This window comes from Chlorocebus sabaeus, chromosome 6 (genome assembly GCF_047675955.1).
Source record: "Chlorocebus sabaeus isolate Y175 chromosome 6, mChlSab1.0.hap1, whole genome shotgun sequence".
Taxonomy (NCBI): domain Eukaryota; kingdom Metazoa; phylum Chordata; class Mammalia; order Primates; family Cercopithecidae; genus Chlorocebus; species Chlorocebus sabaeus.
In genome coordinates, this window is record NC_132909.1 from 22,313,587 (window position 1) to 22,331,623 (window position 18,037).

The following is an 18,037-nucleotide window of genomic DNA, read 5'->3' on the forward strand; positions in this document are numbered from 1 at the left end:
AAAATCATTAATTGTATTAAATTTTCATCCTTGAATATACATCTTTTCAGTATTCTGTGGTGACTAAAGAAGTATGCATAAGCCAGGTGAGGTAGTTCATCCCTGTAACCCCAGAACTTTGGGAGGCCAAGGCAGGAGGACTGCTTGAGGCCAGGAGTTCCAGACCAGCCTGGGTAAAACCTGCCTACAAAAAAAAAAAAAAAAAAAAAAACAGGCACAGTATCATGTGCCTGTAGTCCTAGCTACTTGGAAGGCTGAGGCAGGAGGATTGCTTGAGCCCAAGAGTTTGAAGTTGCAGTGAGCTGTGATTATACCATTACACTCCAGCCTGTGTAACAGAGACCCCCAACTCAAATACATACATACATACATAACAGTAACAAAATAAAATGAAGTATGCATAAACCACTTCTGTTTGTTAAAACAGAGATTATAAGATTGATGCAGTGGATTCTTTATGGCAATGATACCAAATTATAAATAAGACCTGAGACCATGGCAGCCAAGAGCTAAATCATACACCCCTACACTTAAGCAATAAATTATGTTCTAACTGCCACAAGGCTTTTCTTTCTCTCTAGCAGCTGAACAAGTACTGGCCTGGAGATAAACAGATTGCCAGATGCTGACTGACACCTCCCTCCCTTCCACAAGCCATAACTACAGCTTTAATTGGAAAAGAGACTGCTTTCAGGAACTTTCTTCTGATAAGTGACATTGACCACAGATTGGTTCCAGATGGTTTACAGAGACTGTGCAAAAAGTGCCTTTGTGCCCTAGGTTTTACTTTTTGACATATAGAACATAATTTATTTTTGTTTGTTTTTTGAGATAGAGTCTCAGTCTGTCACCTAGGCAGGAGTACAACGGCGTGATCTCGGCTCACTGCAACCTCTGCCTCCTGGGTTCAAGTGATTCTCATGCCTCAGTCTCCCGAGTAGGTGGGATTACAGGCACCCGCCATTATGCCTGGCTAATTTTTGTGTTTTTGTAGAGATGAGGTTTCACCATGTTGGCTGGGCTGGTCTTGAACTCCTGACCTCAGGTGATCCGCCTGTCTCGGCCTCCCAAAGTGTTGGGATTACAGGGGTGAGCCACCACACCCGGCCTAATTTCTCTCTCTCTCTGTATCTCTCTCTCTCTATATATATATAATATATATTTTATATATAATGTATATATATTATTACAGGTGAGTGACACCACGTGTGGCTAATTTTTGTATTTTTAGCAGAGAGGGGGTTTCACCATGTTGACCAGGCTGATCTTGAACTCCTGATCTCGGGTGATCCGTTCACCTCTGCCTCCTAAAGTGTTGGGATTACAGGCATGAGCTACCATGCCTGGCCTAATTCATATACCTGTATATCTTTATACAGTTTTTTTTTTTTTTTTTTTTTTTTTTTGAGGCGGAGTCTCGCTCTGTCGCCCAGGCTGGAGTGCAGTGGCTAGATCTCAGCTCACTGCAAGCTCCGCCTCCCGGGTTTACGCCATTCTCCTGCCTCAGCCTCCGGAGTAGCTGGGACTACAGGCGCCCGCCACCTCGCCCGGCTAGTTTTTTGTATTTTTAGTAGAGACGGGGTTTCACCGTGTTAGCCAGGATGGTCTCGATCTCCTGACCTCGTGATCCGCCCGTCTCGGCCTCCCACAGTGCTGGGATTACAGGCTTGAGCCACCGCGCCCGGCCTCAGTTTTTTTTTTTTTTTTTAAGATGAAGTCTGACTCACTCTTTTGCCCAGGTTGGAGTGCAATGGTGCAATCTCGGCTCACTGCCACCTCTGCTTCCTGGGTTCAAGTGATTCTCCTGCCTCAGCCTCTCAAGTAGCTGGGATTAAAAGTGAGCGATACCATGTCCTGCTAATTTTTGTATTTTTAGTAGAGGGGTTTTGCCATGTTGGCCAGGCTGGCCTCAAGTGATCTGCCCACCTTGGCCTCCCAAATTGCTGGGATTATAGGCATGAGCCACTGTGCCGGCCAATTTTACTATATTTTAATGTTAAATCTTCACCTCAAAGGGAACATGGGCTGAATGTAACATGCATGTTTACTCACTATGCAAGCATTTTGGTTTCCTTCCTAAATATTCATAGATTCTCCTATAACCTGCTAAATATGTATGAATAGCTCACCGTGTCAGGCACAAATCCTAACCTCTCCTCTTCCTCTCCCAAGCACCTGCGTTTGGTTTTGGCCAGAGGGGCCATTTCTCAACCTGCAGGTTTTAACTTTGTAAGAAATAAAGCTTTCCTTTCCTGCTTTTATAGATCTTAATGGTTTTAAGTCCACAAGCTGCATATCAGAGTATAAAAGTACTAGCTCAATTATTTGAGTTGAGAACCGAGTATCTCTTTTTGGGCGAAAGAGCATTTTTACTCTATAGTACAACTGACTATTATTCATATGTGGGTATCCAGTAGATATTTTCTTGAAAAATGAACGAGATGAACCTGTCACTTCAGAGAAACATCCGCCAATATTTGTTGCTAATGATAAAATTTGAGCTTTCAAGTAAAGATGATTCTGTTGGAAAGCTTCAATTTGCTCCTGTGCATCTGTCATCTTTGTAATAAGGACCTTTCTGATGAGGCTGCTGATGATGTGGGTTTTGGATTTTTTTATATTGCATCTGGAAATACGTCAAACTTTGGAAGATCTGTATAAGTCAGTGAACAGATACTTTCCAAATCACCAAGACACAATATTACCAAAAAATGCATGGGTAAAATATCCGTTTATTTAATTATTTATTTATTTTTTTTGCGACAGAGTCTTGTTCTGTCTTCCAGGCTGGAGTGCAGTGGCACTATCTTGGCTCACTGCAACCTCCGCCTCCCAGGTTCAAGAGATTCTCCCACCTCAGCCTCCCGAGTAGGTGAGATTACAGGCGCCCGCCACTATGTCTGGCTAATTTTTGTGTTTCTGTAGAGACGGGGTTTCACCAGGTTGGCCAGGCTGCTCTTGAACTCCTGACCTCAGGTGATCCTCCCACCTTGGCTTCCCAAAGTGCTGGGATTACAGGCATGAGCCCCAACAGCCAAATATCTATTTAAAGTACAAGACAGACTAAGTTTCAGGTTCTGTACTGCAACTAAGTATTAAGGAACCACTAACTATTCAGTTTGAGTACATTATCAATGAAGAATATCCATGACAATCTAAAAAGGCTTTAAAAATATTTCTCTTTCCAAACTACATACATGTGTGAGGAAAGATTCTCTTCATATACATACTGAGTATCGATTATCTGAAATGCTTGGGATCAGAAGTGTTTCAGATTTTGTAATGTTTTTGGATTTTGAAATATTTGCATTATACTTACCAGCTGAGCATTCCAAATCCCAAAACCCAGGATCCAAAATGTTCCAATGAGCATTTTCTTTGAGCATCACGTGGGTGCTCAAAAAGTTTTGTGTTTTGGAGTACTTCCAATTTGGGGTTTGGGAGGCTCAACCTTATTTCAATATAAACCACGTTTCAATAGATTGCAGAATCATATTTGAAAATCAGCTACCTTCTATTGATCCAGACATTAAATAAATTTCAATCATATAAAACAATGCCATTTTTCTATTTTTTCTTTTAAGAAAGTTACTTTTTGCCGGGCGCGGTGGCTCAAGCCTGTAATCCCAGCACTTTGGGAGGCCGAGACGGGCGGATCACGAGGTCAGGAGATCGAGACCATCCTGGCTAACACAGTGAAACCCCGTCTCTACTAAAAAAAATACAAAAAACTAGCCGGGGGAGGTGGCGGGCGCCTGTAGTCCCAGCTACTCGGGAGGCTGAGGCAGGAGAATGGCGTAAATCCGGGAGGCGGAGCTTGCAGTGAGCCGAGATCTGGCCACTGCACTCCAGCCTGGGCGACAGAGCGAGACTCCGCCTCAAAAAAAAAAAAAAAAAAAAAAAAAAGAAAGTTACTTTTTGTAAAAATATGACTTTATGTCAACATATAATGGATTTATTATTGTTTCTTATATTGCGGTTTTTAAAAGAGTTAATTAGTGAATATTTTAAAAATTTCTCAGCTGAGCGCAGTGGCTCATGCCTGTCATCCCAGTACTTTGGGAGACTGAGGCAGGTGGATCATAAGGTCAGGAGATCGAGACTATCTTGGCTAATACGGTGAAACTCCATCTCTACTAAAAATACAAACCATTAGCCAGGCATGGTGGCATGTGCCTGTAAGTCCCAGCCACTCAGGAGGCTGAGGCAGGAGAATTGCTTGAACCCAGGAGGCAGAGGTTGCGGTGAGCAAGTTGCTAGGACCCGGGAGGTGAAGGCTGTAGTGAGTCTAGATCGCACCACCGCACTCCAGCCTGGGTGACAGAGCGAGACTCTATCTCAAAAAAAAAAAAAAAAAAAAAAAAAATTTTTTTAAATTTCTAGTAGTGTAACCAAGTAATCCAGCCTCAAATGTACTTTAAAATGTTTTTTCCTTTCTTGCTTTCAACTTTGAGACACTTTGAAACTCTTTCTCCCTTTCTCACCTGGCACCTCCACGTGAACAGTGTTTACTTATCTAATTACGTGCTTGCTTAGGAATTCCAGGGGCCAATTTTGGCCAACAAAGCAGGCAGCGAGACCCAACTGCAGAATCCTTCCACCTAGGGGGGTTTACAAATAGCCCACCACTACCAGGCCAAAGTCAGGATGATGCAAACTGGACTTCCTGAAGAGCGATTACTCAAGATAAGCATCAGAACAAGACACAAAGGCCTGCGCCCTCCTGCACCACCCCCACATATTTCCACACCCTTTCCTTCACAACCCCCTTTACTCAGCCCAAAAGGTAGAGATGGCGTCTTTGAGGCAGGAGCCTTGCCAACTCCCATCTGCTAGCATTTAATCAATCAAGTTGCTTTCCTTTCAGCACTCCTCACTTCTCATGTTTTTGCCCTCTAAGCAGTGAGCAGCTGGACTTAGGCCAGTTACAATACCATACACACAGACAAATGCGCACAAAGTTCTTTTAAGTTAATAACTTTAATATTTTAAATATGTCTAAGACTAGAAAGTTTGAGAACTGCTGGTCTGGACATCTAGATTTATTTATGTATTTATTATGCATTTATTTCTTTATTTTTGGAGACAGAATCTTGCTCTGTCACCCAGGCTGGAGTGCAGTGGCGTGATCTAGACTCACTGCAATCTCCACCTTCCGGGTCCTAGCAACTTACATGCCTCAGCCTCCTGAGTAGCTGGAATTACAGGTGGGCGCCACCACGCCCAGCTAATTTTTCCACTTTTAGTAGAGATGGAGTTTGCCATGTTGGGCAGGGTGGTCTGCAACTCCTGGCCTCAAGTGATCCTCCCATCGCAGCCTCCCAAAGTGCTGCGTTTACAGACATGAGCCACTGTGCCTGGCCGACATCTAGATTTTGGTAAAGACAAAGAAGTTTGTATCAAAACAATCCTCCAGCTGATACAAAACAAAACAAAACCCACTTATTTTAAGGCACTAAAGAATGACCAAAAGTAGCCAGAAGCTGAAGTGGATGCAACATTTGAAAGAAAGAAACCACACTGCTTAAGAGCTACATTTAGCCAGGTATATGTTCTCACTAGTTCAGGCAGCACAGAAGAGATAGATCTCCAAGAGAAAGCATGAGTCATCTGTGTAGCGGAATCAGAGGTTTGGAGTTCAGAGCTACTGTAACTTGAAGACAAAATCTGGGAGTGGAGAAGTCAAAAAAGCAGAGCCCCAAAGTTGGCATAAGCCGCCCTCAAAGCCTTGGTTAACTACATTGCTGCAGGGCAAGACTGCAAGGAGCCCAAAAGGGAAAGAATGCTGGAGACCAAAAGGGAAAGAATTCTAGAGCCCTGAAGGAACTGAGCAAAGAGTTCAGTGGCTGCTTAGCTCTGAAAAAGAGTTTGTGATTCTAGCCCTGTGCCAACAGGAACCTTGTTAAAATCTTGGTCCCAATACCAGCAAATTGGAAATGTGATATTAAAAGAGAGCAGTTCAGCATGGATTCATGAAGACCAATATGGGGCAGTCCCTTTCTGGTATTTTTAAACGCACTGAAAATTTTAAAGTAAAGTGGAAAAACAGGCAAATAAAACAAAAGAGCAAAAAATCCTGGTCCATTCATCTTTGTCCTGGGTTAGGTGAAAACAAAACAAAACAAAACAACCTTGGTCTTTCCATTGAGACTCCAGAAGGGCCGTGTTTTAGGAGTAGAGACTGCATCCCAGGACTCAGGACAACACCATAAAACTTTAATCAACTAGGCCCAGTCCTTGGGCATGTACACCGAAGGGCCTGGTTTTAGCAAGAATTCTGTCAAGTCGGTTTAGCTGGAATCCCCCACTCTCAATATCTAATCTCTCGCCTCACCAGCCCCTGCAGGTGATATCTGATCACCATGACCTGCTTTCAGTAGGAATCCTGGTAGGTCAGCTGAGCAAGATTACCCTATCCACTCAGTAATTTCCCATCACGGCCCCTCTCCCCCAACTATAAATTTCCTCTCTTCCTTATCGTATTCAGAGTTGGCCCATTCTCTCCCCACTACTTCAAAACCCCATTGTAGCAGTCCCTGAAATCTGCCTTACAAGTGTCAGGATAATGTTTTTCTTTAGTATTTATAGTAACACAGCTTGGATAGGAACAGATTGATTATTGGACCCCTTTGGTATCTCACCCAGAACCCCAAGTGCACACCTTTTGAGCCTTAGTCTTCACTCCTGACTGACTGGGGACCCATTGGTGAGTCAGACTCCTGGTCCACCGCTCTGGACAAACTCCCATTGAAGCTGGTACAACATTTTGATTCCTTAGATTCTGAGCATACTCTAGAGGCTGGGTTAGAATCCTAGGTTCCTCTGTTTATAAGAAGTTGGGTTAGAGACATTAGTTTCTTTGTCTAAAAAGTACCTGCTGGGCTAGAGGTCTTTTCCTTGTGTCTTTCTTTTGGGTGGGAATTCACTTCCTGACTCTCGGGGCTAGAAAATTCTTGACCTGTGAGGCCTCTCTGTTTGATCCTGTTTCTCCCATGGGAACTTCTCAGTTGACTGATGGTGTATGTTCCCCTGTTGGTATATGCTCTGCCAGCTCCCTCCACTTCCTTTCTTCTTGGCATCACTTTACTAAGGATTCTCTAAACTGGCTCCTGTAAGATCTCTCCTTTCCCACTGCTCCACTCCTCCTTCCTCCTCTCACCACCTCTGATCATCCCTTCAGTTCCCCTGAATCCTTTGACATGTGGCCCTTCAGAACTCCTCCATCCCTTTGTCCACCCTACCAGACCTTTCCCTTCCCACTCTAACCCCTACAGTCACTTGAACTTTAGGTGCCCTGTCCCACATTGGGGGCACTCAAGGGGCCCCCAAAAGAAACAACTGTGGCTGAGAAGGAAAAAAGGGCTAACTGGAAACAAAGTAGATATTTTATTCACTCAGCCAAGCTTTGGAGACATCCAGATAGCTCAGTTGCACACCTAAAATTTAGTCACAGCTTCCATAAGATTATATAACAGGGAAAATGAAAATCTGAAAATCTCCTCCACAAATATTGGCTAAAAAGCATTAGCCCACACATTGAACAGCTAACCTTGTTCCATGTGTCAGAAACACAATTCAGATAAAAATATAAAGTGGAGCAAAGATGAGGTGTAACAGTATTTTACTGACTCCCGGCTAACATTTTAGAATGAAAGTTATAACATCTCTGTTTGGGACTGTCTGCCTATGTATGTCTATGTATGTATATTATGTATATGTGATATTTTCTTACCTCGAGATGGTATTAATTATTTATTTAAACATTTTAGTAATTTAGAGACGAGGTCTCACTGTTGCCCAGGCTGGAGTGCAGTAGTGCATCGCTCTCTGCAGCCTTGAACTCCTGAGCTTAAGTGATTCTCCTGCCTCAGCTTTCTGAATAGCTGGATCTACAAGTGCACACTACTGCACTGGGATACATTTTTTTCAGAGACTGGGTTTTGCTATGTTGCCCAGGCTGGCCTCACACTCCTGGCCTCAAGCGATCCTCCTGCCTCAGCCTCCTGAGTAGCTGGAATTACAGGTGTGAGCCACGGCACTTGGCCAAAGTAATGTATAAACTCCCTTAAAGAGTTTATTCAAATTGTTTTAAGATAAAAATGAGTGTTTGCGTAAGTGAAATGTTCCTAACACCCCCAGAAATATAGGAACTAACCCAAAGGCCTTTCAAGTTCATGTGACTTGGGGTAAAATTTTGGTAACTGAGTTTAATATTTTTGGTTTAATAAGAAAAGGTGCATCTATGAGCACATATTTTTATTTTACTTGGCTTTACTAGTCAAATAAGTTACTATTGTATTTACTATGTTTAAAACTTTAAAAACTATACATTCAACTTAAGAAAAAAGGCACAAATAAACATTTAGTAAAAATTAATTGTCTGATATCCATTATTTCATATACATCAAACACAGCAGGAAAACAAAATAAAACAAACCTATGTATTTAACTTTTCAGGTTTTCCTGATTTGCTTTTAATTGTCTTTTACTTGTATATGCTATACAGTTAACAAAGAAATGACTTGAGATAATGGCTAGTTTTGTTTAACGTATTATGAAATTTTCATGAACAATCCAAACATAATAAATACTATTTGTGTAGGTCAATATAAGTGGAATAAGAGTTTTATAAATAGGCTTTTCCACAGTTGTTTCATAATATCTGCCTAAAAACAGTTTCCAAAATCTTCTTGGTAACCTGCAACCTAAGAGTCATGCTAAGTTAACTAATAGATACTCATTTATAATTTCTACGATAAACTACTGAAACATTCATTATTGAATATAAGTTTAAATTTACATACTTTTGGCTCTTTAATTTTATACAGAATAGAAAGACTAAACATATTTGGATCTGTTAAACGCTAAAAAATTGTACTATGAGGAAACATGTATTGATAAAGTTGTGAGATGATGTATTCATAACATTTGCTAATCTGTTACAGCATGCTAGTATGTAGCAGATAATTCACAACTATCTACTTCTTAGTTTACTTTGTTAAAAGGTTACTAATGGTTAACATTATAATCACTGTATGTAATTAAAACTACTAAAAATAGGTGGGGGGCAGTGGCTCACGCCTGTAGTCTCAGCACTTTGGGAGGCTACGGTGGATCACCTGAGGTCAGGAGTTCGAGACCAGCCTGGCTAATATGGTGAAACTCCGTCTCTACTAAAAAAACACAAAAATTAGCTGGGCATGGTGGTGTGCACCTGTCATCCCAGCTGCTCCTCAGGAGTCTGAGGCACAAGAATCGCTTGAATCCGGGAGTTGGAGGTTGCAGTGAGCTGAGATCCTGCCACTGTACTCCAGCCTGGGCGACAGAGCGGAAGACTGTCTCAAAAAAATAATAATAATAATCATAAAAAAAGAAAGAAAGAAATGGTTCATTGCAACCTCTGACTCTCGGGTTCAAGCAGTTCTCCTGCCTCAGCCTCCTGAGTAGCTGGGATTACAAGTGTGCACCACCACGCCCAGTTATTTTTTGTATTCTTTTAGTAGAGACGGGGTTTTGCCATGTTGGCCAGACTGGTCTTGAATCCTGACCTCAGGTAATCCACCCACCTAAGCCTCCCAAAGTGGTGAGATTACAGGCATGAGCCACCGTGCCTGGCTCACTCTTACTATTTACAATAGCATCAGAAATATTAAAAGATTAGAGAGGGCCGGGGGCGGTGGCTCACGCCTGTAATCCCAGCACTTTGGGAGGCCGAGGCGGGCGGATCATGAGGTCAGGAGATCAAGACCATCCTGGCAAACACGGTGAAACCCCATTTCTACTAAAAATACAAAGAAATTAGCCGGGCGTGGTGGCGGGCACCTGTAGGCTGAGGCAGGATAATGGCGTGAACCCGGAAGGCGGCGGAGCTTGCAGTGAGTGGAGATCATGCCACTGCACTCCAGCCTGGGTGACAGAGCGAGACTCCATCTCAAAAAAAAAAAAAAAAAGCTTACAGAGAAACTTAATGAGCAATACTTAAGACTTCTATACTAAAAACAGGAATTTCTTACAGGAATTAGAGAAGCTAACTAAAATGGAAAGCTATAGCATTGTCATGAACCACAGAACTCAATATTGCTAAGACATTAGTTCTCACTAATAAAAAATCTAGCACGTTTATCTAAAGAAATCAAGAAGTTGATTCCAAAATGAAATTGAGAAGAAAATGACCTAGAATAGCTAAAAGTTGTTTTCGTTTGTTTGCTTGCTTTTTTTTGAAATAGAGTCTCACTCTGTTGCCCGGCTAGAGTGCAATGGCACAGTTTTGGCTCACTGCAATCTGTGCCTCCCAGGTTCAAGCAATTCTCCTGCCTCAACCTCCCGAGTAGCTGGGACCACAGGCGTGTGCCACCATACCTGGCTAATTTTTGTATTTTTAGTAGAGATGGGGTTTCACCATGTTGGCCAGGCTAGTCTTGAACTCCTGACCTCAGGTGATCTGCCCACCTCGGCCTCCCAAAGTGCTGGGGTTACAGGCATGAGCTACCACGCCTGACCCTAAAAGTTTTTAAAAAGCACAAAGTTAGAAGACTTACTCTAACTGACTTCCAGACTTCTTATAAAGTTACAATAATCAAAGACCAGGTGGTATTGTCAATGTGACTTAAAATATGTCCAAAGAAACAACAGATTGTCCAAAAATAGACTGACACAAATGTGATCAATTTTCTCTATGATCATTAGAGTAATTCAGGCAACAAATACTGATGGAACAAATTGATAACCATATAGAAGAATAGACTCTCGAACCCTACTTCACATCATAAAAAAAAACATGAGGTGCATCACAGAACTAATCATAAAAAGCAAAATATACAGCCAGGTGCAGCGGCTCACACTTGTAATCCCAGCACTTTGGGAGGCTGAGATAGGCAGATGACCTAAGGCTGGGAGTTCGAGACCAGCCTGACCAACAAGGAGAAACCCCGCCTCTACTAAAAATACAGAATTAGTGGGGCGTGGTGGTGGATGCCTATAATTCCAGCTACTTGGAGGCTGAGGCAGGAGAATCGCTTGAACCTGGGAGGCGGAGGTTGCGGTGAGCTGAGATTGCGCCATTGCACTCTAGCCTGGGCAACAAGAGCAGAATACTGTCTCAAAAAAAAGCAAAATATACACAGAAAATACAGAGCATTATCCTCACCATACCTAGAAAAGAAAACTATCCTCACTATACTTAGAAAAAGACAAATATTTGTTTGAGAGGTCAAATAATTAATTATAAAAGAAACAATGATTAACTGAAATTCACCAAAGTTAAAAACTTCTATTCCTCAAAAGACACAATTAAAATGAATACGCAAGTCATAGAATAGGGAAAATATTTGTAATACGTACATTGAACAAAAGATGTCTATCTACAATATGTAAACAATTCCTACTACTCAAGGAAAAATAGATACTACTTAAATAAAAAATGGATAAAACACTTGAACAGGGCTGGGCATGGTAGCTCACGCCTGTAATCCCAGCACTTTGGGAGGCCAAGGCGAGTGGATGGCAAGGTCAGGAGTTTGAGACCAGCCTGGCCAATATGATGAAACCCCGTCTCTTCTAAAACTACAAAAAAGTACCCAGTGTGGTGGCGCACATTTGTAATCCCAGCAAATTGGGAGGCTGAGGCAGGAGAATTGCTTGAACCCAGGAGGCAGAGGTTGCAGTGAGCCAAGATTGCTCTACTGCACTCCAGCCTGGGCGACAGAGTGAGACTCCATCTCAAAACCAAAGAAACAAACAAACGAACAAACAAACAAAACACTTGAACAGATGCCTCTAATATAAAAAGCACGTGAAAAGGTTTTCAATATTATTAGCCGTAAGATAAATCTAAATTAAAACTGCGAAGTTGGTCGGGTGCGCTGGCTCACGCCTGTAATCCCAGCACTTTGGGAGGCTGAGGCGGGCGGATCACGAGGTCAGGAGTTTGAGACCAGCCTGATCAACATGGTGAAACCCCGTCTCTACTAAAAATACAAAAATTAGCTGGGCATGGTGGCACACGCCAGTAATCCCGGCTACTTAGGAGGCTGAGGCAGGAGAATTGCTTGAACTCAGGAGGCAGAGATTGCAGTGAGCTGAGACTGCGCCATGGCACTCCAGCCCAGGCAACAGAGCGAAACTCTGTCCCAAACAAACAAACAAACAAAAAAAAAACTGCAAAGTTATACAACAAGAATGGCCAAAATGACCAGAATGGCCAAAATGAACATAAAATGTAGAAAAGACTGTGGGGCAATCAAAATTCTCATACAGTGCTGATGAAAGTCTAAAATGGTATAGTAGTTTTAGGTACTAAACTACCAAACTAAAATGGTAGTTTCTAAAGAAGTAAAATATGCATCTGCCTTATGAATCAGCAATATCACTGCTAGGTGTTTACTGAAGAAAAATAAACATGTATGTCCACAGAAATATTTTTACAAGAATGACTATAGCAACTTTGTTCATGAACTAAAAACATCCCAAATGTCTTTCAACAGGAGATGCATAAACTGGTATATTCATACAATGGAAAACTGTTTCACAGTTAACAAACTACTTATGCATGCAGAAGCATGTATAAATCTCTCAGACGTGAAGCTGAGTGAAAGAAAGCAGATATGAAAAAGGTTTGCAATAGACAAAATGAATCTATGTTGGTAGACGTCACAACTCTGATTGTCTTAATGGGAGGGACTGAGTTGGAAGAGGCCGGGTGGATCTTAATGGGTTAATGAAACTGTCTTTTATCTTGATTGGAGTGTGAGATACATGGGTTTATACTTCTGTCAGAACTCACAGAACTTTACACTTTATATCTCCATGTACGTTATACCTATAAAACATGGAATAGATTCTTGGTAAGGTAATAGCAGCCAATATTTCCATAAACACAGGTAAACAAGGAAAAGATTTACATGGGGGTGATATTCATACCTAAAATGTACGTTTTAGAGGCATGAAAGTCAGCCATATATAGGCACTTTACAGGTCTCAGGTCTTTAATACATCACTAATAGGAAGGCTACTATGAAAATATAAAAAATAACAAGTGCTGGTGAAGAAACTGTAACCCTTGTACACTGTTGGTGGGAATGTGAAATGATGCAGCTACTACAGAAAACAGTATAGTGATTCCTTAAATATTAAACACAGAATTACCACATTATTCAGCAATTCCACTTCTGAGACTATACCCAAAAGAACTGAAAGCAGGGACTAAAACTGATATTTGTACACCCATGTTCACAGCAGCAATAGTCACAATAGCCAAAAGATGGAAGGAACCCAACTGACCACTGATGGATGAATGAATAAGCAAAATGTGGTATATACATACAACAGAATATTAATCAGCATTAAAAAGGAAGGAATGGATGAACCTGGAGGACATTATGTTAAGTAAAATAAGCCAGTCAGAAAAAGGATAAATACTATGTGATTCCACTTATAAGAGGTACCTAGAGTAGTCAAATTTACAGAGACTGTAAGTAGAATGGTGGTTGGCAGGGCTAGGGAGTAGGGATAAAGGGAAGTTATTTTTATTTATTTATTTTTTTGAGATGGAGTCTCTCTCTGTCACCCAGGCTGGAGTGCAGTGGTGTTATCTTGGCTCACTGCAACCTCCGCCTCCCAGGTTCAAGCAATTCTCCTGCTTCAGCCTCCCAAGTAGCTGGGATTCCAAGCGCCCGCCACCACGCCCAGTTAATTTTTTGTATTTTTAGTAGAGACGGGGTTTCACCATGTTAGCCAGAATGGTCTCGATCTCCTGACCTCATGATCCGCCCACTTCGGCCTCCCAAAGTGCTGGGATTACAGGCGTGAGCCCCGCGTCCGGCCGTGGGAAATTAATGGGTACAGAGCTTCATGTTTGCAGTTCTGGAGATGGGTGGTGGTGATGGTTGCACAACAGTGAAAATGTACTTGATGCCACTGAACTATATGCTTAAAAAGCTTAAGATAGTATATTTAATGTTATGTGTATTTTACCACAATAACAAAAATAGATCCCTAAAAACATTCAAAGGCATCAACTACTTGACATTTAATATTTACTAGACTTCATTTATAGACTCACCTAGATAGCTGTAACTTGGAAAAATTCTCTGTGTCCATAGCTCTTCTCCTTGTTCCAACTTGCGGATCATATCAGGCTTAGTCATGTGAAACCCTGATGATGGAAAATGAGACTCTTGGTCTAAGCTGTTTCGACTTTAAAACTATTGAAGTAAGATAAAGATACAACTTCAAGGTAGTAAATGAAGTATACATTAATGTCTTACCAAAATTAATACCTTATACTACACAAGTGATGATATAATCATATTTTCTTTTCTTTTCTTTTTTCTTTTTTTTTTTTTTTTGGAGACAGTCTCGCTCTGTCACCCAGGCTGGAGTGCAGTGGTGCAATCTTGACTCACTGCCACCTCGTCTCCCAGGTTCAAGCAATTCTCGTGCCTCAGCCTCCTAAGTAGCTGGGATTATAGGTATGTGCCACCACACCCAGCTAATTTTTGTACTTTTTAGTACAGATAGGGTTTCACCATGTTGGCCAGGCTGGTCTTGAACTCCTGGCCTCAAGTGATCCACCTGCCTCGGCCTCCCAAAGTGCTGGGATTACAGGCTTGAGCCACCACGCCCGGCTAAGATAATACTTTCTACTGAAAAAATCACCTCTAATCCCTGAAATTCAAAGTTCTATATGTATCAGGAATTCTTAGAAGGAGATGCATGACATTGAAAGATTCAGGAGTGCTTCTTACCCACAGATACAAAGTGGCAATAGTTTTCCAACATCACATCCCTGTAGAGGGCCTTCTGAGCAGGGTCTAGTTGCTGCCACTCCTCCTGGGTGAAGTCCACAGTCACATCCTTGAATGACACTGATCCCTGTAAGGGCATACTCTAGTTCATCCTGAAGTGATCGGAAATGTGTGAGAACTAGATATTGGAGACCTAGTACTGACAATGTTTACTGGTCAGACTAGTTTCCTTATTTATGTTTTATATTGTATAAAATTCTCTCTCTGAAAATACATCCATTTGTATTTACTTATAATCTCATGCTAAACATACTGAGATCACACTACTTGTCCTGAATGTGACTGGTTGCCTGGTAGACCAAAATGAATAAAACTGTGACCCTGCTCATGAGAAGTTACAGGCTAAGAGAGGGGCATACATGTAAATACATGCACTTAGTAGGTTTTACAGATGCAATGACAGAAATACGTACAAGGTAAAGTGTCACAAAACAAGGAAAAATTTCATTTTGTACTCTGAGGCTTCACTGAGGACATAAAAGTTTTGTACTCACAACGAATTTGTTTTGTAGGAATACAGGGCATCAGCTTTTAAAAATTCATGGGGAGAAAAAAACCAGTTAGTAAATCAGGAAATAGCAAAAGGCACAGTATGTTAGGAAACAGTCTTTGAGCTCTAAGAAGGAAAAGGTATATGGAGGTAGGCAGTGGGGATATTATGACATGATACTAGATTTTTTTTTCCTACAGAACAGCGGTCTTAAAGATATACTGAACACATTCCCAACATTGTAGCTATTTATAAACCATCAATAGGCATTTATGAAAATCTACATTGTTAATGATTACTGCTCTTGAATGTAAATTGTTAACATTTTATTTCCTTCCAGTAGACTATCTGGTACATTCTACTGTGATGCATGCCCTACTTTGGGTCTGTTGCCTTAAGGAATATAAAGAATGTGAATAAACATAAGTTGACACACATGTTATGTGATAAAAGTTTTGAGGCAATACTCCTGAAGACTAGAAAAGGCTTAATGTATATTAGGTGGGAATGACAATTAAGTAACCATGGTTAGAGATGTCTTCTAGATTAAGGAAGTGTCAGCGGGCTGACAGAGAACAACTGCACCTACATGACCACCATTACAACAGAGATGGTTGTAAATTGGCTGTAAAGTGGAAAAGATACAGGCATGTTATCTGCATAGGCAAATGCATGGCTGCTGGGACTAGAAAGTGAAAATGGGAAACAGAAGAAAATGTAGGCTGGACTAAAGGAAGTAATGAGGTAAACCTTGGAAGTGTACTTTAAGTGTCTGTGGAACATACAGGTGGTGATAGCTAGTGGAGGTTGGATATATGGTTCTGACACTCTGGACAGGGGTCTAGAGTGGAGAGGGGTATTTGAGAGTCACTAGAATCACACTAAGTGTAGCCTTCAGAGTGAATATGATTATGCGTAGAGAAAAAGGGACTGTGAAGAAGAGAACCAATTAGCATCTGAGGAAAACCAATATTGTAAAGGTTGGTGGATGAGTTAAAGAGGAATTTTCTGAAAGATATGAAAAGAGGACAAAGTACTGTTTGATCAACAATAGAGTATTTCAAAAGTGCCCTGGCATATGGATTTCCTTCTCCTGCACCAGCATATAAAACATTAAAAGAAACTAAAAAGAAAATAACAAATCTCTAACAGCATCAGAATACTGGAAAGGTTTTCACTGGCAGGCCACAATTTATAGGAACAGCTAGCAGACATGAATAAAACAGGAAGATCAGAGAGGAGGAACACAAAACCTGTTTCTTTTACAAGCCTGCAATCAAATTGCTATCCTAAACACCTCACAAAGCAGGACATCTTTCCAGAAACTAATGCTGGGATCTACCACTTCTATCTCCCAACATATCATTGCAAAACCTAGGCTAGCGGAGATAATTAAGGTTTTTCCATGTCTGCTCCATGACTACTCACAAGTTAGATCTCAAATCAGCATCAGGACAAGTTAAATTGATTCAAGCCATATATTCCCATTTAAATCAAGAAAATACCTTTCTGTTCCAGCAGTTTGTTTGTGAGAAGACTGAGAAAGGAGATGATGAATGATGTACCCAATGAATATGCACAACTAGAAGGTGTGCTTGGGGAAGGCTTAAGTTGATCTGGTTGGAATGGAGAAATTGTGAACAGGGCTAGATATAGGATGAGGCAGGTGAGGCATCTAGAATGCAAAATTTAGGAAGGCACAGCCCTGAGGGTACCCCTTAAGTATTTCACCTCATGCCACTTGCCTGCCTCATCCTAATGTGGCCCTGACTGAAGACCAGTTTCACGGAAGAAAATCTCAATATCTGGGAAGGTTAAAGGACAGGGAAGCTCATGTTCATACACCATGAAAAAAAGTTATTCCAGAAAGAGAGGAAACATCATCTCACCTGAGACATGGCTTTGAGATTTCTAGATGAATCTTCTCTTTTGAACTCTTCTTTTGGAAAAGGAAACAGTCCTGAGAAAGCAGAGATAGAGGAGATGTGTATGTGTGAGACCATACTTAACTCAGAACTCCCGGAATTAACTCAGTTAAATCTGCATGAATGTTCACTATTTCAGCACTTGTCCACCCTGCGTACCCTTCAGATGTCCAGGATGGTAGTTAGTGGGAAAATGCACAAATCAGGCTCCCTCACAAACACCAGAAACCCAGTCTCTTGGTAAAGTAGACAGGATTCTGGGGAACCTGTTTTAACTTCAAGAGAGGGAACATTGTGTTTTTCGCTCTGCAGCTCTGCCTTCCATCTCCCACTAAACACAGGTTTACTGTGTATTTCCAAATGGTTCTTCTTGGACTTTTTGCCAATTTACACTGACAGTAGTGGATGAGAATACCTTCCCCAGCCCTGATGAAGACAGTTGACAACTTTTAAATCTGTGCTTATCTGGTCTATATTGTATTGAGAATGATTATTATTATTTTTTTTTTTGAGACGGAGTTTCACTCTTGTTGCCCAGGCTGGAGTGCAATGGTACAATCTTGGCTCACCACAACCTCCACCTCCCGGGTTCAAGCGATTCTCCTACCTCAGCCTCCTGAATAGCTGGGATTACAGGCATGCACCACCACACCTGGCTAATTTTATATTTTTAGTAGAGTCGGGGTTTCTCCATGTTGGTCAGGCTGGTCTCGATCTCCCAATCTCAGGTGATCTGCCCACCTTGGCATCCCAAAGTGCTGGGATTACAGGCATCAGCCACCACGCCAGGCCCGCAAAATAACAATTTTAATTATTAC

At 41.5% G+C, this 18,037-nt stretch overlaps 1 protein-coding gene across 14 annotated transcripts in view; it reads right to left on the minus strand.

The window, feature by feature from the left end:
- ZNF382 (zinc finger protein 382) overlaps positions 1–18,037 on the minus strand; it is a 34,387-nt gene that overhangs the window by 14,890 nt on the left and 1,460 nt on the right. For 9 of the 14 annotated variants that reach the window (XR_005238218.2, XR_005238219.2, XR_012093181.1 and 6 more), the window contains exons 1-2: positions 14,745–15,332; positions 14,060–14,152 (exon numbers count right to left, since the gene is read on the minus strand). Coding sequence is in view for 9 of the 14 variants with exons in the window: in XM_037991273.2 (XP_037847201.1) it covers positions 14,060–14,152; positions 14,745–14,883 (232 nt within the window). In the remaining 5 variants the exon portion in view is untranslated. Of the gene's footprint in view, positions 1–14,059; positions 14,153–14,744; positions 15,333–17,183; positions 17,255–18,037 lie in introns of those variants that run through there. The other 5 variants (XM_007996545.3, XM_007996544.3, XM_073016592.1 and 2 more) reach the window with 4 other exon arrangements.